Raw genomic sequence first — 22,013 nt, forward strand, 5'->3', positions numbered from 1 at the left:
GGGGTATCAGGATTGTTGGGGTGGCAGAAGAAAAAAGCAGCACTTCATCTCCAGAGACAAAGCAGGCAGAGTAACCATAAGAGGCAGCAGAGTCAGTGTCATAACCACTGACCTGTAAGGCCCTATAATGCTGCCTGAATGATCTTGGGACTTCTAAGGTTAAAAGAGTTATGCGAGGGCTTCCCTGGTGGCGCAGTGGTTGAGAGTCCGCCTGCTGATGCAGGGGACACGGGTTCGTGCCCCGGTCCGGGAAGATCCCACATGCCGTGGAGCGGCTGGGCCCGTGGGCCATGGCCGCTGAGCCTGTGCGTCCGGAGCCTGTGCTCCGCAGCGGGAGAGGCCACAGCAGTGAGAGGCCCGCGTACCAAAAAAAAAAAAAAAAGAGTTATGCGACTCACTACTTCATTTCTATAACAAAAATCTCCAGATCTTGTAAACAGAAGCCTGACTCAAACTTTCAGTTGTCATAGCCCACAGTCAATTATCAGACCTCACAGCCCCTGAAGGTATCCTGATACCTGAGGCCTGGCCCTTGTCAAACGATCCTATATCCTAATATCACAAATAAAAACTTTTGAGTCTTCCTCAAAGTCCTTTCAATGAGACCTGAAACCATTCACCAGAGAAGTATGCCCTGGGGGGGAGTAAAATACTCAGCCCATTGAGGAATGAACGGACATTGGCTCTTGGGCACAAACTCTCAATATATCTCTTAGGGAGAAACTCTTGTGTTTATGAACTGAGATATGCCCAAAATATTTTCAATAGTAATACAAAAAAGAAAGAAGCAGGAACGATTAGAAATAATCCAAATGTTATCCATTGGAGAATGAACAAATAGTATTATATTTATAAAATGGAATACAGTGCTGCAAGGTGAATGAAAGAGATACAACTCCCTACAACATGAATGAATACCACAAATAATGTTGAGCAAAATACGCAGGTTGCAAAAGAACGCATAGAGTATGATTCCATTTACCTAAGTTCCAAACTTAACTACATATTGTTTAGGATTACACATATATGTAGCACAACTATTAAGAAAAACAAAAGGCAATGAGATGATAAATATAAAATTCAAGATAGTGCTTACATTTTGGGAAGAAGCAAGAAATGGGACTAAGGAGAGACATAGGGGCTTTAACTATATTTGTTCTGCTCTGTTTCTTAAGCTGAATGTGGTACACAGATGTTAATTTTATTGTTCTACAAACTGTAGCTATGGTTTCTCTTTTGTAGGTTATATATAATTCATAGTTTCTTAAAAACAATGATGTTAATGGAAAACATCAGCAATCCCATATTGACAACACTACCAACAGCTCAGATCCCTCCAGAACAAACACGTGAGCCACCCAACCAATTAAGAATCCTAAGCAGATGAAGTATGGGTTGGTCAAAAGGTTCGCTCGGGTTTTTCCATGAGATGTTACAGAAAAACCCGAATGAACTTTTTGGCCAAACCAATGTTAATTAAAGGTAGGAAGGAGGGTAGAAAAGGAAATCATGAATACTATCTCTAGTCTCATGATTCTCTGAAGAAACACCCTATTTCCTTTCTTGTGATGTCTTGTATATCTTGGATATTGTCTATAACTAATATCCTCCCCCCCATCTCATTGACTTATATGAGGTAACATCAAAATATTGAGTTGGGATAGCAGCACAACTAGAAAAAGAATAGACATCACCCAGAGATCCTGACTTGGAACAAGATACAATAACTAAGGTGACAATGGGTAACCTCCTTCTGAGGAAGACGATGAGTATGTCTTCAGAGGTATCAGAAATGTTAGCATTGATTTGGGCAGAAAGATGTGTAATAAATACTTGTCAGATTTTGGCTTTCCGGTATCTGAATGCACCTTCCATAAGAATAGAGTTCCCATCACAGGAAGCTTGGGGAGAAGCAGATCCTACCACTAGTCACAGAAGGTTAAAAAGGCCAATGTCCACTCTATCAGCCCTACTGTAAGCTAAACCATCAGAACATGACCTTTGCTTGGCCCAGCAGTCCCATCCAGGGCCTTAACACCAGTTCCAGTGACACAACAAAGCAGAGAAGGTAAAAGTGGTACCATCAGTAGCAATGAAGCCCAGTTTCTAGGGGTGGTGTTTACCACATCTACTGTGAAAAGTTTGGGGCAGTGGCCTGAGAAGCTGAATGTCTCCATTGATCATGGTGGTGGCAGTACCATCCTTAACGGCCTGGTCCTGTGGCCCTGCGGCATAATGTGGTCTGGATTCTAGCTGCTTCAATTCCCTCATTCTCTGAGCTCAGTTCTGCAGCTCTACCAGAGGTTTTAAAGGATATCCAGTATATTTTTTTAAATTCCTTTTCCACTAAAATAAGACACAGACATTTTCTTTTCCTTCCCGACAATATCCCGACTAAGTCAAGTGTATATCTTTCACTCTCTATATAACTCAGTCTTTATGAAATTATGTAAACCCTCAATATTTGAAGAACAACTCCAAGATTCAGTCTCACGCCCAAGTTTACTGTATGCTACTTTATTTACTAATGTATTTCCTCTTTCATGTATTTATATAATAATAATCTCAACCATTTATTAAACATCTAATCTATGGTCATCCCAGTCAGAAGGAGTGATAAGTATCACCTAGCATCCGTAGAGGGTTTTGTACTCCATCGAGCATTTACATTTACATTTTCTCCTTGTGGACATAGCCAGTCAATGCAGCCAATACAATGTCAGTGATCCATCTCTTACTTCACTTACCACAGGGCTCTTGTTAACATCAGTAGCAATGAGGCATAATTTCCATTAATTGAGCTCTAACTATCAGAACAGCGCTGGAAGTTTTGTGTGTGTCATTCCGTTAAGCTCCAAACCCTCCCACGTGCAAGAAGGTCTAAAATGATAACAGAAACACAGAGCACCCCATTGCCAGACTCCCCTTCTCCACACACCACAACAAAGCCTTCTTCTATAATCGTTTAGGATCACTTAGATGGAGTACTGGAAGACTGCCATTATGATTCTATAATTCTGTCTGTATACTCAGAATAATCCCATGTGTCTGGGACACAAGCTAAACGGACATTTCTACAGATTAAAATGCAGATATCTAACCAAGATTGTCTTTCTAGGATAATTTCATTTATAATAAGCATTGGACAGGTTCTCTTGGCACCAAATCTGACACACACAACTCCACTAACTTGACACCATAAGCTAGAGCAAAGGGAATTCATAAACAGAGAATTACAATTTGAATATGGTTCTATATAAGCAAGTGAATTAGGGAAGTGGAAGAGAGGAAGAGAGTTTAGGAATAAATAAGAGTCACTAAGTAAAATGCTGAAAAATCCCAATGACAAATCACATTGCCTATGCCTATACTTCATTATATATATATCCATGTATACATGTTTAGATAATAGGTAAGAAGAGTCAGACAAAGTTAATCAATATTATTGATAAAATAATTGAAACAGGAATAACATAAGGGAATAGCAACCTGATTAGAAGAAGTACCAGCTAGAGAAAAGTTAATTCAATCCAACTTCCATATACTATTTGACTAATTTAAATATTAGCCAATTGAGAGTTCATGAGAAACAGCTACACTGCAAAAGCCATACGAAAAGAATCTCTATGCTATAGTAAATATATATATTTGTAATTTTTAAATTGATATTTCAAATCTTTTGCTGTTGTTTTTGCTTTGGGGGTTTTTTGGTTTTGTTGTTGTTTTGGCCACGCCTCACAGCATATGGGATCTTAGTTCCCGGACCAGGGGTCGAACCTATGCCCCTGCAGTGGAAGCGTGGAGTCCTAACCACTGGACCACCAGGGAAGTCCTCAAATCACTTTTTTAATCCAGCTTTTTTTTGTTTGTTTTAATTTATTTTTGGCTGCGTTGGGTCTTCATTGCTGCGTGTGGGCTTTCTCTAGTTGCAGCAAGCGGGGGCTACTCCTTGTTGCGGTGCGCGGGTTTCTCATTGCAGTAGCTTCTCTTGTTGCAGAGCACAGGCTCTAGGCACGCGAGCTTCAGTAATTGTGGCACGTGGGCTCAGTAGTTGTGGCTCGCAGGCTCTAGAGCACAGGCTCAGCAGCTGTGGCGCATGGGCTCAGTTGCCCTGCGGCATGTGGGATCCTCCCAGACCAGGGCTCAAACCCGTGTCTCCTGCATTGGCAGGCTGATTCTTAACCACTGCACCACTAGGGAAGTCCCCTTAACCCAGCTTTTAAAAACCAGCTGTGGGAGATCCCACAGCACACAGGCTAATGCAAAACTCATAGTACAGGAAATAGAGCTATCTGTTCACTTCTAGAAAAACAAGCTGTGACTATGGAGTTTTATCAATCACCATATAAGTTACAAAATGGAACTTGGGTAATATTAGATGACTTCTTTTATAAATATTGCCAGAAGTTGGCAGCCCAGTTACATTAGGTTGTATAATTTGAAATAGCAAGATGGCCATGGAGGTTCATAAATCTTTGAAACTCAAAAATACTGCCAGAAGGTGAGGAAAAAACCACAAAGCAGCATGGACTGACTGCCACTAGAAATTTCCTAGAGAGAAATGTCCCAGGTTAAACATTAGACATTGCAAATATACCAAGTCCGTTTAGTTTTCACTCTCCCACAGGCCCTTACCACTTAGTTTTGTCCCCAGCTAACAGGTGGGCTGAAATCAACCTTATTTCAACAAACCAAACATCCAAACTATGTAATCATGGGATGACATCTGAGCTTGATCTGGCTGGCTGCTTAAAAAGGAGTCTTTCATAATAATAAATGGGAATTTTCATTGTTGACCAAGCTAGATACTAAAGCACACCACCTTTATACTTCAGGCTGAAATAAACCAAATGTAAATAAATCGCCCTACCTTCAAAAAATGCCTCCATGCCTCCATTTTGAAGGACACAGAAATATGTTTTATTTTGGACACGAAGATAAGATTATCAGCCTACTACCTGTGGGACACGGACCTTTTTAGTTGTTCTCCAATACGGTGATAGATGTAAGCTGAATTTCACATACATTCTCACCTATGCCTTAAACAATGCCGCACTGGAGAGGACAGCTAGATGTTTGGGGGACAGTCTGAGGCCAGGGACCTAGTAGAACTGAGAGTCCCATGGGGTCCCAGTCCAAGTTCCTGCCTTCATTAGCATGGTGTTCTCACCCTGCTGTTCCACGAGGAACAGTCTAAGGATTTATTGCTGCTCTGTGCTACTCTGGATCTCTGAAACCAAGTTTCCACAAGTTAGGCATTTAAGATTACTCCACGGCACACACACACAAATCTGTTCTTAATTAAAGAGAAATATAATTTAAACTGTTTCTGTATCCTAATAAAAAATGAATGCATCATCATAGATGACCTTATATGCTTGTTTATTATTACTGATTCCTTTGAGTTTCACTTCCCTTATTCCTTTAACACCTCACTCTCTTGGGTTTTCTTTTCTGAATGTACAATGTGTGGGGGAAAAAAACCTGAAACATCTCTTTAGATGGTTGCTGTATCTGTCAAGGAGGCTACGCTACAGTTCCAAATACAAAAACCACATTCCAAATCAGGAATATTCTCCAAACCCTTTGCTTTCATGGTGTGCCTTCAAATTTTGTTGCTTTTTAAAAATTCTGACTGGAAGTACCAGCAAATCACAGCACCGCCTGCTTATTTACACAGAAAAACTCTCTGCAACTTGAGAAATCACAGCGGAAGGTACCAGCACGGATTGCTGCCAGTTACCTGGGCAGTTTCCTCCCACACACTGCTCCCTCCATGAGGGGCTGTGATGACAACCTGGGAAGTAGTCCTTCTGGGCTTTCCAGGAAGACTCTGAGGGCAACCTAACCCACAAAACCTGAGGTTAGAGGGAAACCTCAATTCACCAATGCCATTTTGGTATGCAGCTGAAATATGCAAGTCAAAGGAATGGATTTATATTTTAAAACAGATGAAAAGAAGATATGACACTTTCTTTCAATAAATGCATAGTAGTCTTAACCAAGTTTTTTAAAGCTTTCTTTCAATCTGACTGAAATTCTTCAAACTTCACACCACAGCTTAATTTTTTTTCCCCTTTTCGGTACCCAGTTATGATGGAGAAGACCTAGTCACCATATTCTTTATAAGCATTGAAGCCAATTATTAATTAGGTCTAAATAAAAAATTCTCTCCCCTTGGATTAACAATCTCTGGTATTATTTTTCCCATCTTTTACACTTTTTCACATAGCGTTTCTTTGAAAACTCTTTTCAGCGTCCTCTGACAACAATTACCTTGTTGTAATTTCTGATTGGCACATACTCAGTGTCTTTTTATATCTATGTGGCTAGAATCTAGCCCACTGCCTGGCATTCAGCAGGCTCTGGAAAAATATTCTCAAGAAACTGTGAAATCGTACATGAGCAGCATTCAGTAAATGGTTGAGCATAATTTGTCTTCCTTGACTATACTTTGCTATTTGGTCACATTTTCCTATTATTCCTACCATGTGGAAATAACCATACTTCCATCATGAATTGTCCCTTTGACTCACAAGAAAATGCAATAAGCTCATTCTAAAAATTATCCTAAAATGTGAACCTAAGTACTGATTTTCTAGTAGATGTGCAGTATCCATCAATGAAAAGCTTGGTATACCTTGGCAGAACTTCAAATCATACTAAATATGCCTAAAATTTCATCTTCTGTGTTTCCAAATCTCATGCACTATAAGAACAAGAAGTTCTGTTGGTGTTGCCGAAAGGGCTTTATTTTAGTGGGGCCAATGAAATGTCTTACTGAGAATAGTTCAATACTTAGATTTAGTGATATTTTTAAACACACACAATTAGCTAGCAATTTATTTTATTAGATACTTTTTCTATTTTTTCTTAAAAGGTTGAAAAGGTTGATAATTTTTTTTTTTTTTTTTTTTTTTTTTTTTTTTTTTTTGCGGTACGCGGGCCTCTCACTGTTGTGGCCTCTCCCGTTGCGGAGCACAGGCTCCAGACGCGCAGGCTCAGCGGCCATGGCTCACAGGCCCAGCCGCTCCGCGGCACGTGGGATCTTCCCGGACCAGGGCACGAACCCGCGTCCCCTGCATTGGCAGGCGGACTCTCAACCACTGCGCCCCCAGGGAAGCCCCGATAATTATTTTGTAACTGTTTATTAAATGTCTGTCTTTGCTTAGAACAGCTTATTACTATAAATAGAAAAGATATACATACCCTAATTTGCACATCTTCCAATTTCACAGACATTCTAAAATCATGTCTAAATGCCAAATAGAAAATGCAAGATATTTGGAACAAATGCCATGGCACATGTTAATGGAGAAACTAAAATCACCAGTCTTTTAGCTTTTGATCAGAGCTGAATAGGGTTATTAATGGATATTTTTCATTAGACCAATATTTTCCAGGTTGACATAAACACTTCTCTCTTTCTTCCTCTTGTTCACACACATACACACACACACACACACACACACACACACACACACACACACACACACACAGTTCAATACTGAGAAAAGTGAAAAGACAAGAAAGCGTGAAAGAAAAATGAGGGACTTCCTGGTGGTCCAGTGGTTAAGAATCCGCCTTCCAATGCAGGGGACGTGAGTTCAATCCCTGGTCAGGGAACTAAGATCCCACATGCCGCGCGGCAACTAAACCCACGTGCCACAACTACAGAGCCCTCGCACCACAACTAGAGAGAAGCCCTCACACCACAGCGGAGGATCCTGCATGCCGCAGTGAAGATCCCATGTGCCGCAACTAAGAGCTGACACGGCCAAAATAAATAAATATTTTTTGAAAAGAAGAAAGAAAAATGAAATATGGCCAGTTTTGTTCTTCAACAGAAAACTCTGTCTTCCTAGAGTCTTGGCAAGGTCATAGACACCTTGGAATCACCATGACCACTGATGTGAACTGGCTGTCCTCAAAAGAATGCTTCTCACTTAGCAGATACATTAGAGAGATGGGGGAAAGGTGTAAAATAAAAGATTGGAAAGGAGCTTCAATTATTGTTGGAAGAACTCACAAAAGTGGGTTTCATTTTCTTTGACTCTTCGATAAATTAGTAAACTTGACTAACATAATCTGGAAATCTTTCCCCAAGTTAGAGAAACAAATATTTAGGAGTTTAACTATTTTGTAGTTCCCCCTTTGAACTCAGAATTCCCAGGCTAAAGATTAGTTAGTGAAACCACAGAGCCCCGTGCCTTCCTGCAGTAAGGTTAATAATTACACCCAATTTAATGTCTAGAAATCCATTCCCAACCCAAAGCCTTTAAGTAGCAAATCTCACAGTATGTTTCACTGGAGATGGTGCCTAATGATTAAACTGAAATGTGAAGTTTTGATAATGATATTCAAAATCTTAAAGACATTCACTGGGTGACTGACCAGAAGTACAACCCATGTTCCCACAAACTTTTCAGACCAGGCCAAGTTCTGAGGTTTCAAAAACTCACTTCCTTTCTTTCCTCCCCTCCAAGGTACTCCTACAATACTCTACCCCATTAAGAAGAAACAACGGTTATCCAAATTCTCCATAAATGAAAGTCTAAACTGAGAGAGGTGTATTCAAGAGGATCCAATATGATGTTTATCCAACGAGGAAGCTTCCACGCCTTGGGAAGACATTCATTAGTGTCTTTGGATTTTAATTTGAAGATTTAGTTTTAAGACAGCAGCTCGGGACTTCCTTGGTGGCGCAGTGGTTAAGAATCCGCCTGCCAATGCAGGGGACATGGGTTCAATCCCTGGTCCGGGAAGATCCCATATGCCGCAGAGCAACTAAGCCTGTGCACCACAACTACTGAGCCTGAGCTCTAGAGTCCACGAGCCACAACTACTGAGCCTGCGTGCCACAACTACTGAAGCCCGTGTGCCTACAGCCTGTGCTCCACAACAAGAGAAGCCACTGCAAAGAGAAGCCCGCGCACCATGATGAAGAGTAGCCCCCGCTCACCACAACTAGAGAAAGCCTGCGCGCAGCAGTGAAGACCCAATGCAGCCATAAATAAATAAATAAATAAACTTATGAAAAAGAAAAGAAAAAGAAAGAAAAGAAACTGGAGTGGGAGTAGAACAGAGAAGAGAATGGCAGAGGGAAAAAAAAGAAAGAGGAGGTCAAGAAGCAAGGTCAAAGACTAGAACCTGAACTGGCATATAAGACCAAACTATTTTTAAGAATGAGGAAGTCTGATATTAAGTTCTGAGTTGTTGGCACTTCTAGATTACCTATAAAACCCACTTCATTTCTACAAACCATTGGTAAATTTCACCACACACAAACTTGTGGGAACGGGGCATCTGTGTGTACATCAATGAGAGGATTTCACCTCTGAGTTGGTGGGGCCTTAAACAAATACAACCTGTAGAGGAAAAAGACAGTCCATGAACTCAGCTAATACTCTGGAAGCAGAAGCTCAGGCAAAGAGGTGAGCATGAGGTAATAATCCCCGCAGGAATTCACAGAAGTCTTGGGAAGAATGTAGGACATTCCAAAGGCTAAGTAATGGAGGTTCAAGCCAATTTTATCTCGACCATAGGAGATGGACACCTCCAGCCATTATTCAGGTTACAACTAGCAGCTTAGGTGTTTATAACTCCAGGAAAATGGAACAAATTTTCCAGAAATTAGGAGTTTATTGCTCCTCAAAAATTAGCCCCATTATTTCCTGACCCATTATTGAGAAAATTCAAAAACTGTTTAGCCCTTAAAATGTGGGCTTTTGAGCCAAAGAAACCTACAAGTTCTACAACAAAGATCAATGTTGGTAGAGTTAAGAGTAAGGTATGGCAGGCAAGGAAGGCTAAAGAGTAGTCAACTCCATGAGGACAGGGGCCACGTTATTTGGTTCTCAGGTGACAAGCACAATGGCTGGCACATAGCAGTCACACAATAAATCCATGTTAAATGAATAACATTCATTTAATATAGCTCCAAATTCTAGTAGAGACAATAAATGAATCACACAAAGGTTTAACTCAACTAATTTTATCCCTGAAACAAAAGCTAGATACATAGTGGCCATGAAGACTTTTAAATTATTTGAGACATCCCACCCATATGTGAAATGCAGAATCACCAGGCACGCTTGAGGCAAACAGATGTCTCCCTCAACTGTGATAAGGAACATTCAACACCATAGAGAATTAAAACGACTACCAGCCTATTAATGCTAGGCACTCTACAGAATTAGCGGACCTCCGAGGGACGTACAATCTAACAGGCAGCTCTGACACATGTGTTAAAGCCTAATCAGTTGACGGCTACCAGCAACAGGAACAAGTTTGTAGTCAGACAAAATCAGATTTATTGATTTGGTGCAGCGAGGGATGGCACTCAGAGAAAGCACAAAATGACACTGAGAAAGACGGAGAAGGGAATCATCTTTTGTAAGGTTTGGGCTCTCGTTGAAGGATTCCAAGGAGGGTCTAAGGGAAGCCGATTCAGTTCTGGAGTGACTGCAGTTTTGAGGTGAAATTAGATGTGGGGGTTAACTAGGGTTTGTTCTGAGGTGAGGGTGATTTAGCAACTAAAGATGTCCAGTAGGGAATTCCCTGGTGGTCCAGTGGTTAGGATTCCACGCTTTCACTGCTGTGGCCCAGGTTCAATCCCTGGTCGGGGAACTAAGATCCCACAAGCTGCGCGGCGTGGCCAAAAAATAAAAATAAAGATGACCAATAAAATATGAGAACAGCAAAGCAGGTCTGGAGTGTCAGCCGCAAGTAAGCATTAATCACTGAAAGGGAGGCCCTTATGGCATCTTACAGCTGCTGTATAACTGGGAGAAGCAGTGTTCTATGATAACTTTGCAGCTGGCCTAACTTTGCAGCTGGCCTGCTATGTGTCTGTCCTCCAAGCCTGACTAGTGGCAAGGCTGCCTTTGTTGCTTCTCCATCCAGCTGATTTTCACTCTGTCAGAGACAGCCTTTGATCTTCACACAGATACAAGTATTAAATAATCTTCCTTAATCAAGGAGTAGAAAGGGACATTCTCAAAACCTTAATCTAAGAGAAATGGGCCAAAAATAAAAGATTCTGTTATATTTAAAATCTTTTCAAAACTGACTGACCCATAAACCTAATCCCATCTACCCTTCTTCAGTCCTCCAAGCATCCCTCTAGCCCAGCACATGTGCCCTGGATAATAATAGTTGGTTTACTTCCCTGTCTTCTCCCCTGGACTCCAAACTCCAAAAAGAGAGGGGAAGTACTCATTTTATACCTGGTGACTCACAGCTCCCAGCGCATCCTAAGTGCTACGTAGCCAAGCTGACTGCTTGTCTCCTCTGTCCAGAATGGCCCTATCCAAGGCCTCTTACACAGTGAAACAGATTTTGCTCTCTAAATAAGTGTTGAAGAATGTCATAATCTAAAGGATTCACTCCATGGATGAGACAGGGAAGAGCTGATCAGCCGATCAGCAACATCTACAACTCTAGGTCAAAGAAGAAGGAAGCTTCCCTTTGAAGAGCTCACCGATGGCTTTGTTGCCACCTGATAAAGTCAAAAGCACTTGAAATAAACAGCTCAACACAAATGGAGTTGAACCCCTACCAAACTGAATCGCTTATTATGCAGTACTGGAGATTTTCGTATATCTGTCTTTTCAGCAAGACTGTAAATTCCTGGAGGTGAGAGGTTACACATGTCTTGTTCAGTTTGCTCCCCTGCTCTCTGCCTACCATGCTGCACGGTACGGGTGTTCAATCATGTGAAAGCAAAGTGGATAAAGCAGAAACATAAGAAGACCCTCCTTCAGTTAAAGGGAAAGCGTCAAAGCACAATGCGGGCTGGCAAGCAAGAGGAAAGGTATCCCACACGCGGATCAGAGGCCCCCAGTGCATGAGGACAGAGGGCTCCACAGACGGCTTCCCTGAAGAGGAAAGGAAGAAGCTGGTGAGTGGACTTGGAACATGGAAACATAGCACGAGATCTGAAACTGGGCAGAGAGGAGCGGGGAAAGGAAGCAGAGAGAGGACTGGGAAGACAAAAATAAGGAGATGAACTACCAAGGTCAGAAGATGAGAACACTGCCTTTGTTAAAACCACCACCAGGGGCTTCCCTGGTGGCGCAGTGGTTGAGAGTCCGCCTGCCAATGCAGGGCGCGCGGGTTTGTGCCCCGGTCCGGGAGGATCCCACATGCCGCGGAGTAGCTGGGCCCGTGAGCCATGGCCGCTGGGCCTGCGCGTCCGGAGCCTGTGCTCCGCAACGGGAGAGGCCACAACAGTGAGAGGCCCACGTACCGCAAAAAAAAAACAAAAAAAACACCACCAATGCAGGGAAAGCGGGAAGATGAAAATATAGCTCAACACAATGACTGGGGAATAGGGGTAGGAGTCCAAGGGGGGCGCCTAGAAAGTCTCTTTATCTGGATGTTATTAAAAGCAAGACCTGGTGTCGAGAGTTAAGGAAGGGCTCAGAGCCCACAGTGCAGCCCAACTTTGGAGCAGGTGCAAACCACAGTCACCATTTTGGTTTTCTTTCTCCCATCTCCTTTTTCTTCTCTGTCTTTCCTCCGCTTCCCCTCTCCCTTCTTCCTTCTGCAAAAAGTGTTGGCCACATAAGACCACGTACTTCTTTCAGGTTAGTGGAACAGATGCATTAGAGTTCTGCCTTTGTCTGTCCTGCTGACATGGCTACAAAGAAGAAGAGGAATAGGACTAGCTGTCCTTTCAGTGTCTCCTCAAACGTGAGTTTCATGGCACAGAAGGGCAATGACAGAAACCACAGCAGAACCTGGAACGTCAAGATGACATGCGCATTCTCGTTACGTGACCTGCAGTCAGCAAGTGGATACCACTGCGTCTAAACTATTAACTGTCTAAAGAACAAGCAAACTGTATCATGGACTTGGGCAGGGGGTGCTCCGGGAGGACGAAAGGAATGCTGCTGACCCGCAGCACCCACTGGCTGGGTTTCCTACCACATGCGAAAACCTAGCCACAGCTGTGGGACCCAACCCCACACGTCCTACAAAACCCCAACAAACGGCAAAAGTCCTTCTGTTATAACGTGCACTGTGAATAATCAGAATTAATACGCTTCAAGCAATTAGAAAAATTGAATCATCTACCTCAATGTGGTGGCTTTCATTAGGTAACCCCAACACTGAAAACTTAATATGAAATACGTCAGATTTGAGGGAAATGTCCCCAGTTTTGATGAACAGGTAATTTTACTAACTCTTCATACTGAAACATCTTTGAATAGACATTGTTTGTGCTACTACTGCATTGAAACTTCTTCTCTGAAACAACTCTAAACTCTCCAATTCTATGTATTCATGTTCGCACTTCAAAATTATTTCTGTGAATCCCTCCCTGTGATTGGGAGAAAGATGTGTTATCTTCCTCCAAAGAATAGCAGTCATCAACAGTATTTTACCAGGTGTGCACTCTTTTCTCAGTAGACACAAATGTTGAAAGGAAATCACCTTAGATCAAGAAAATAGAATCTGGGGCTTCCCTGGTGGTGCAGTGGTTGAGAGTCCACCTGCCGATGCAGGGGACATGGGTTTGTGCCCCGGTCTGGGAGGATCCCACATGCCGCAGAGCGGCTGGGCCCGTGAGCCATGGCCGCTGAGCCTGTGCGTCCGGAGCCTGTGCTCCACAACAGGAGAGGCCACAGCAGTGAGAGGCCCGTGTACCACAAAAAAAAAAAAAAAAAAGAAAATAGAATCTATAATATTGTGAAAGGCCAGTGTCTGTCAAGTTTGTTCTCAAATTTTGAACATAGATTGTCCTCTAACTTATAAACTTGTGGAATTCTAAAAGTCTGATGGTTAATCACTTGTGAAAAAGAGAGAGGTATTTCTGCCCAGTAAGAACTACACACACAAAAGTGAGGTTCTCAGCTCAGCCTACAAAAGCCTTTCTGACTTGTGCTCCACCTAAAACAGCATCAATAAGACTGCAGAACCAACAGAGAAAGTGATATCTCTATGGGAAAATGCATTCAGAGTTCCTATTTGGGATGCCCGGAACCCAAAACTCTCCCTTGCTGGCAATGAAAACAGGGGTCCCCTTGCTCAAAGCAGGCTTTGCGTGTGGTCATGGTGTGGACTTTGGGGAGGAGGGTGTCTGTGTTGAAGATCAAGACTGGAAATGCAAGGGACTTCCCTGGTCCAGTGGTTAGGACTCCTCACTTCCACCGCAATGGGCACGGGTTTGATGCCTGGTTGGGGAGCTAAGATTCTGCATGCCACGCCGCGCGGCCGAAAAGGAAAAGACTGGAAATGCCAAGTGAGGGAAGTAAATACACTGCTGTCTAGACTGGGAGGGAAGTTTGAGGGGGACAAAAGTGGGAGAGTGGGGCTTGGGTGGGTGAGGGAAAGTGCTGAAGGTCACGGACAAACAGAACAGTTTCTCACCACCTCCTCCCACCTGCTCTGCATCCCCAAAATGACCCCCTTTGGAAGACTGCGAGGGGAAGGACTGAGAAGAAATGAAAGGCTACAGCAGGATCCATGCAGTTAGAGCAAATGAGAAGGTGCAGGAATCACCAGGAAGAAGTAAAGTGCGAGAGATACAGTGTTCTGGAAGAGGGAGAGATGCTGTCTTCTAGTTGGAGATAAGGGGTGAATTTGTCACATGTAAGACGTGCATTCATAAATCAGAACCTTGTCTGTGTGGCCCATGCACAGGCCCCAAGTAAAGAGAAATCAATAGTTACCGCTCCAAAGCAGAAGAACAATTAGCAGATTAAATTCACTAGAGTCCTTGTGAATGCTTCTTTCGTTAAGGATAAGCTTTTTTTTTTTTTTGCAGTACGCGGGCCTCTCACTGTTGTGGCCTCTCCCGTTGCGGAGCACAGGCTCCAGACGCGCAGGCTCAGCGGCCAAGGCTCACAGGCCCAGCCGCTCGCGGCATGTGGGATCCTCCCAGACCGGGGCACGAACCCGTGTCCCCTGCATCGGCAGGTAGACTCTCAACCACTGCGCCACCAGGGAAGCCCAATCTTTTTTTTTTAAGTATATTCCAAAAATTTTTTGCACACCTCTTGCAATTTGCCAGACCCAATGTCTTCATCAAAGACACTGGAATCCAGAGTAAATATACACTCATAATTTTTTTGGAATTCACACATTTCAAATCCTACTGCAGAAATTTGGCTTCAGTCACTAACTTCAAGAAAGGTATTGATAGCTTACTTCAAGCGATTGTGTGTCCTTCAAACAATATTATATCCAGAACTAATACACTAATGTCTTTTCTTACTACTTGTTACAGGTACTAACTAGCAGTCATTCTTTACCTGTAACATAAGCACCACCTGAAAAATTTATATTTTTGTCTACGTTAAGCTATAAATCTTATCACTTTCATAAATTATCAACTTTTCATACACTGAAAATCAAAAATACAAACAATAATATTTTAAATAATGTCTGGGATTACCACGTTTTCCCACAAATTATTTGAATGATGAATTTAACGTCACGTTATTAAAAATACTGCACAATTAAAATTTTTTCTTACGTAGTTTTTTTTTTTTCTATAGAGACTCATTTGTTCCTGTTGGGCATAAACCCAGCATAGAAGGAAATGGCCAGAGTTGAGGGGTCTCCCTGGGGCTCTGCACTACAAATGAGGAAAAACTCCTCTCCTGTTCGTCATTTCTTCTCTGGCAGGACACATCCACTGGGAGCACTTGACTCTGTGGGGTCCAAATGGGAGGAGGGCAAGTCTGGCTGGTGAACAGAATCCCAATCTGGGTTTAACTATCATTTTCCCTGTCTCACTGGGATGTTTAAGGCTGTTGCCTTAATTTTGTTTTTAATCTATTTTTTGATCCATAAACTAAGGAATACATCCTATAGAATACCCACTAGAGATGATTCCACTAGGGATCCAGACGCTATGTGGAACACAGTGGAATGAATATCTATGTCACAAGACTCATTGCCAGTCTTCATGCAAGCTTCTGGTGACCACGCTCAAGTGAACTTTAATGCAAGTTAATATGGAGGTGTTTTCCTGATATCACAGGAAGTCTTAACAGGCTCCTTTGAAAGCCTCAGGGCCAGTCAGAGTGATCCCGGCCATTTCAGACATTGGACTGTCAGAAGCAAGTCAGGACAGGGGATGTAGTTTTGGCAAAGGTTGGTATCACGGTGCTCAGAATCTCTTCTCACTTGACAGGGAAAATCCCTATGGGTTTCAACCAGAGAACACGCAGCTAGAAAATGGGAGAATAAGAGCATGTTGTGTCTAGTCCTACACATCTGAGGACACCTACTCGGTCTGTTTCTGATAATGATCCACAGAAAGGGTTATCTTTGCCTTAAAACATCTAATGTCCTGTTTATATACATTAGACAATTTATCTCAATTAGAATGTCTTCCAAATCTCTAAGACATAACATAAGAAACACAAAGCAGCACTGTTACTATTATTTGCATTACCTCTGTATTCACAACTTCCATCGGTCTTTTCTTGATTTCTCCTATGTCCAAGTAACTGGGGGAGAAAAAAAAACCATAAGGGCTTCTTTTATTACTTTTGAATCAGCTATGTAAATTGCCTTTTTAAAAATTATTAAAATGTAAAGCTAGCCATAGGAAATACTTAAGCCTAAAGCAAAAATCAATAGCTACTAATTAAAAGCCATTATAATAACAGGAACTGCTTTCAGGGCTGACACATGTCCATGCTAAACTTCAATGAAATTGAAGTCTTAGAAATACATACTTCCGTTGGGGAACATTTTTCCCCACAATGGTCAGCTACTTACTATATATGGTATTTCTTATTTTTATAGCAATTTTGATATAAAGAGTGGTTTGTGTATAAAGCTGCTTAACAGTTAGTTCTATTAATCACAGACTTTAGGCCAAAGAAAGTAGTACTGATCCCATGCATTAGAGTAAAAACTGTAAAAAGCTGGGAAATCTTTTTTCCTGGGAGAGCACTTTAATGATCCAGAATGCTCAGCCATGTGGGATGGATGGTTTAGGCACTGCTTCGGCTAAAATACAGATGGGTAAACTAGTTAACCTCTGGAGACCCCTATTATTCCATTACTATTTGCTACATATGTTAACTAGTGATCATTCTTTAGCTATAGCATAAGCACAACCTAAAAACTTTATACCTTTGTCCACTTCAAGCTATCTGTCCATCACTGTGATCTCGTTCCACTGTGCTTCATACATAGAAGGTGCTAAATAAATGTTTTAATATTAAATGTAAATCTAGGATTTAATTTATAACCATAGATAGAAAGATAGATACATTCTCTACCTCAACTACCATAATTGCTGAGTTGCCAAAAAAGTTCATATTAGAATTAATTTTGGCTATGTTTTATTTTGTTGTTTTTTGGATAGAACGCTTTACTTAATCCATACCTCTGCAAATTATCATGTATTTCTCTTACATAAACAGTATTATACAAGACAGTGAAAATTCTCCCTCCGCTTAACAATAAAATGGGTCTTTCGGAAATCTTCAGGGACTGATTTCTGACATAACAATAAAACATTCTAACTGTCATGTGCAGGAAAGTGATTTCAGGTCCACATGTAGTAGAGTCAATGTCCCAAAATGCATAAGGAAAACTGGGGAAAATATCAATCTCTAGAATTCTCTGCTATAAAATAAAGGTTTAATAGCTACCTGAAGTTTAATCACCGTTTCAAAAATATTAGAAGAAACATGAGTAAAAGATACGCAAGAACAAAGTTGATCATTTTCATTTGAAAAATATTTTTCCACCATTGTTATCTTCCCCAACATCAATTAGGGTCTACATGGCATGAATTACCCTCAATATCTTTTGGGCTTTCTTTTGTTCTGCCAGTTTCTTCATTTATTATGTAAACTTAAAACTGCAAAGCTTCAAATATATTCAGCATTTAAATCTTCTTGCCTTCTATCATTATAACCATAGATACTACCACTTTAACACAAATAAATATTCATCTGGCAGCATGGAAAATTAACCATGGACACTGTTATAACAAACTCAGGGTTTTTGTGTGTGAGTTAAAAGCAAAAATAACCATGCAAATCTCTTATATATAAAGAGTGATTTGAAGTGCACTTTCTATTTGGTTTGGAACTGTACCTGCTTTTATTTTTTGAGTTGGTAGCACTAAATAAACAAAAGAGAACATGAATTATTAAAGTGAGTCTGGAATTGCAGATTTACATTCCCATGAAATTGCTTCATATGAAAACTATTTAACTTAAAAAATTAACGAAGTATATAATGAAAGGAACTGGACACAGAGATGCTTTGCGTTTACAGCACTTCGTTGTTTACAAAACACATTCACATCCATCCCGTTTACTTTCTACAACAAGACTGTGAGGTAGGAATGGTTATGTTCCTTTTCTGCGTTAGGAAACTGACTAGCGGTGTCAAGTGAATTGCACAAGGATGCAAAGCTAATAAACAGCTCAAACACAAGTCTCCTGACTCTCAGCTTTAAGTTCTAAGTTATTTTGAAGTACAGTTTCATTTGGCTCTTTTCTAAGGAAGTTAGACAAAGCATACTAAAGGAGGTTTCAGGGAAGGGAAACTAAATCCAAATGTATCCCTCACCTCCCATAAAAAGAACATCTGGCGTAACAAAAAAGCAGAACTCCTAGAGCTCAATTTAAACAAACTTACACAAGCTAGGATGATATTAGATAACGTTAGTGATACTTGGGAAAATAGTTCTACACGATCAGAAGTCACAAGCATAGATTTTATGGTAAAGGCTTTTTTTCCCATCCTGAGGCCCAAACTGGATTTTAATTAAAATATTATATTAAAAACTATGGGGGGAAAATACCTATGGAATATAGACTTACCATACAATCCAGCAATTCCACTCCTAGGTATATACCCAAAGAGAAATGAAAACTTATACATACCCAAATAATGAAAACTTGTACATACCCAAAGAGAAATGAAAATGTTCATAGCAGCATTATTCATATTAGCCAAAAGTGAAGCAATCCAAATATCTATCAACTGATTAACAGATAAACACAATGTGGTATAGCCATATCATGGAATATTATTCAACAATAAAAAGAATGAAGTACTGATATATACTATAACATGATAAGCCTTGAAAACATTATGCTAAGTGAAAGAAGACAGAAACACAATAGGTCATACATTGTATGGTTCCTTTTACAGGCATACCTCATTTTATTGCACTTAACAGATATTGCATTTTTTTACAAATTGAATCAGGTTTGTGGCCACCCTGCATGGAGCAAATCTATCAGTGCCATTTTTTCCAACAGCATTTGCTCACTTCATGTCTCTGGGTCACATTTTGGTAATTCTTGCAATATTTCACACTTGTTCATTATATTATATTTGTTATGGTAATCTGTGATCAGTGATCTTTGATGTTACTACTATGACTTGCTAAGGGCTCAAATGATGATTAGCATTTTTTAGCAATAAAGTATTTTTTAAATAAGGCATGTACTTTTTTTTAGACATAATGTTATTATTGCACACATAATAGAGTACAGCATAGTGTAAACATAACTTTCATATACACTGGGAAACCAAAAAACTCCTGTGACTTGCTTTATTGCAATATTCACTTTATTGCAGTGGTCTGGATCAGAACTTGCAATATGTCCGAGGTCTGCCTGTATATAAAATGTCCAGAATAGACAAATCCATAGAGACAGAGAAACTAACCACTACTGATTAGTGGTTACTAGAGCATGGGGAGAAGGGGAAACTGGGAAGGTACAGGGTTTCTTTTTGGAGTGATGGAAATGTTCTAATATTAGTTTGTGGTGATGGTGGCAAAATTCTAGGAATCTACTAAAAACCACTGTGGTTTATGTTACGTGAAATATATCTCCGTAAAGCTATAAAAAAAAACCCTATGGAATATTAAATTCTACCTGTCCTACAGTACCCACTCCCACAAGGAATAATTTCTCTCAACTCCCATATAACTTTAACTATCTTTCTAATTGCACTCATTCTTTTGTACTTTGCATTAAAATTACTGGTGTGCATGTAGTCTGTCTCCTGTTAGATTGTGAACTCCAAAAGACAAGGAGTCCTGTCTTATCTTTGTTCCCTTCAGAGACCTAAGCACAGTTTGCTGATTCACTGAACGCCCACAATAAGTGAGTGCGCTGCCCCAGGAACTGGGGATAAGCACCACTAACGACCTCTGTCCTTGAAGGTTTAACCATCAAGTACCTGGTGACAGACATGTAGACAAATACAGCAAGCCAGTGAACTTTTCCAAGCATTGCGGAAATAACATAAACGTGCAGGAGGTGGGAGGAGGGTCACAAAGTGGGGTGTGGTCAGTTCTACTTGGAATTGAAAGGTTGAAAGCACTTTTCTTCATGGGTGACAATACTTCCAAGTGATTTTTAAGAAGTCTTCATTTAAACTCAAATGATAGGTTCCAACATTGTAAATCAACTATACAGCAACAAAAATTAAAATGAAATAAAATGATAGGTTCCAAGCAAAAGTGGAAAGAGAAAAAGCAGAACAGAAAATGCCAAATATCTAGCATGACATTTGTGTTACTCTTTCCAAATAGCTAGTCACGGAATACATTTTTTTTTTTGATTCCCACTCCTTATACACACATTTAAAGTCTGTTCCTACTGCTCCGTACGTGAACTTTCTTTTCCAATCACACTTTCAACCTCTGACCCCAGCCGCAGCGGGAGCCTTGAGTGGCATCAACCCGCACAGTCACAGCCCCTGAGCGCACCGAGGTGTGGGGTGAGGCGGGGGTTATTCCATTCCCTTAGAACCCTCAAAAATGACGGGCGGTGGGGATAGAAGGACTCACTTGAGTTTCTTGAAGGCTTCCTGGCCCCCAGCCACGTAGTTGCCCCCGGTCTGGATCTGGTCTAGCTTCCGGATGCGGTGCCCGGTCCGCGGGGTGTAGATGTTCCTGACGGCCCCAAAGGGCGCCTGAACGCCGCCCGTCACCTCCCTGAGGAAGGCGTCGAAGCTGGACACCTTCTTCTCGTGGAAGACGAAACGGCGCCCCGCGAAGAAGGGGTCCCCGTTGCGGTACACCAGCACGCTCTTCACGACCGGCTGAGACAAGTGGCTGGACCTGGCGCTGCTGCCGTTCATCTTCCCCACTGGACGCCGCTCCGGCTCGCTTCTCAGCGGGGAGGCACCTCCGCTGCCCCAGCGGCCTCACGGCACACGCGGCGCGGGGTCGCGTCCTGAAACGAACGGGCAACAGACAAGCTCACGGGTAAAGGCGAAGCAAGTGCGTATGCCGGGCTTTCACCCCGCGAAGACCCTGCAGCTGCAGGACACGTTCAAGTATTTCACCAGAGTCTGCACAGCCAATCAGCAATCGCGGTGCGCGCACGACACCTGTTTCACTCGCTACTGGCAGAATCGGGGTGTAACCACCTCTGCACAGGAGCCGCGCGGGGAGCTTGAAACAGGCAAACTTCGTGCGCCCGGGAGGGAGGTGGGAACACACACACACACACACGCGAATTATAGAATTATAAATGTGATGAAACTTCTTTCCTCGCCTGGCTCTCTCCCCTCTCAATCTTCTGTTTGTTCCCAAAGTAATTAGGGTTCCGGCTGGAATTGCCCAAATTTTTCTTTGCGGAGAAATAAATGCCTAAAGTGCATTGAGAGAGTTTCCCAGACCCCTCCCCCCTCCCCAGATGACCTGCACCGCCCCGCGGCGAAGCTCCCATGGGCATCTTTTGAACACATAGGGCGGAGGCAGGCAATCAAGCCCCAAGGCGGGGGGTAGTGGGTGGGATCCCGGGAGGCGCCCGCAGCCGGAGTACCTACCGACACCCGAGGCCCAGTTGGGGGAGGGGCGGCTCGGGCCGGGCCGGGCCGGGCCGGGCGGGGCGGGGGTGGGGCAGGGGCGCCGCGGTGAACTCGGCTGCGGCCGCGCGTCGCTCCCGCTGTTCCTCCAGCTGCCGTTGCCTCTGCGGGCCTCCGTCACCCGGGGCGCGCGGGAGGAACGGAGTTGTTATTTCTCGCCGTTTCCATAGCAACTGCAGCCACGCGCAGGG

At 42.3% G+C, this 22,013-nt stretch overlaps 1 protein-coding gene across 1 annotated transcript in view; it reads right to left on the reverse strand.

Moving 5' to 3' along the window:
- Positions 1 to 21,243, reverse strand: part of DCDC2 (doublecortin domain containing 2) — a 160,804-nt gene extending 139,561 nt beyond the window's left edge. The window contains exons 1-2 of the mRNA XM_060023561.2: positions 20,798 to 21,243; positions 16,412 to 16,466 (exon numbers count right to left, since the gene is read on the reverse strand). Coding sequence (XP_059879544.1) covers positions 16,412 to 16,466; positions 20,798 to 21,090 — 348 coding nt within the window. The 5' untranslated portion in view covers positions 21,091 to 21,243. The remainder of the gene's footprint in view (positions 1 to 16,411; positions 16,467 to 20,797) is intronic.
- Positions 21,244 to 22,013: the final 770 nt, after the last annotated feature.

The sequence above is a fragment of the Delphinus delphis genome, chromosome 10, assembly GCF_949987515.2.
Source record: "Delphinus delphis chromosome 10, mDelDel1.2, whole genome shotgun sequence".
Taxonomy (NCBI): Eukaryota; Metazoa; Chordata; class Mammalia; order Artiodactyla; family Delphinidae; genus Delphinus; species Delphinus delphis.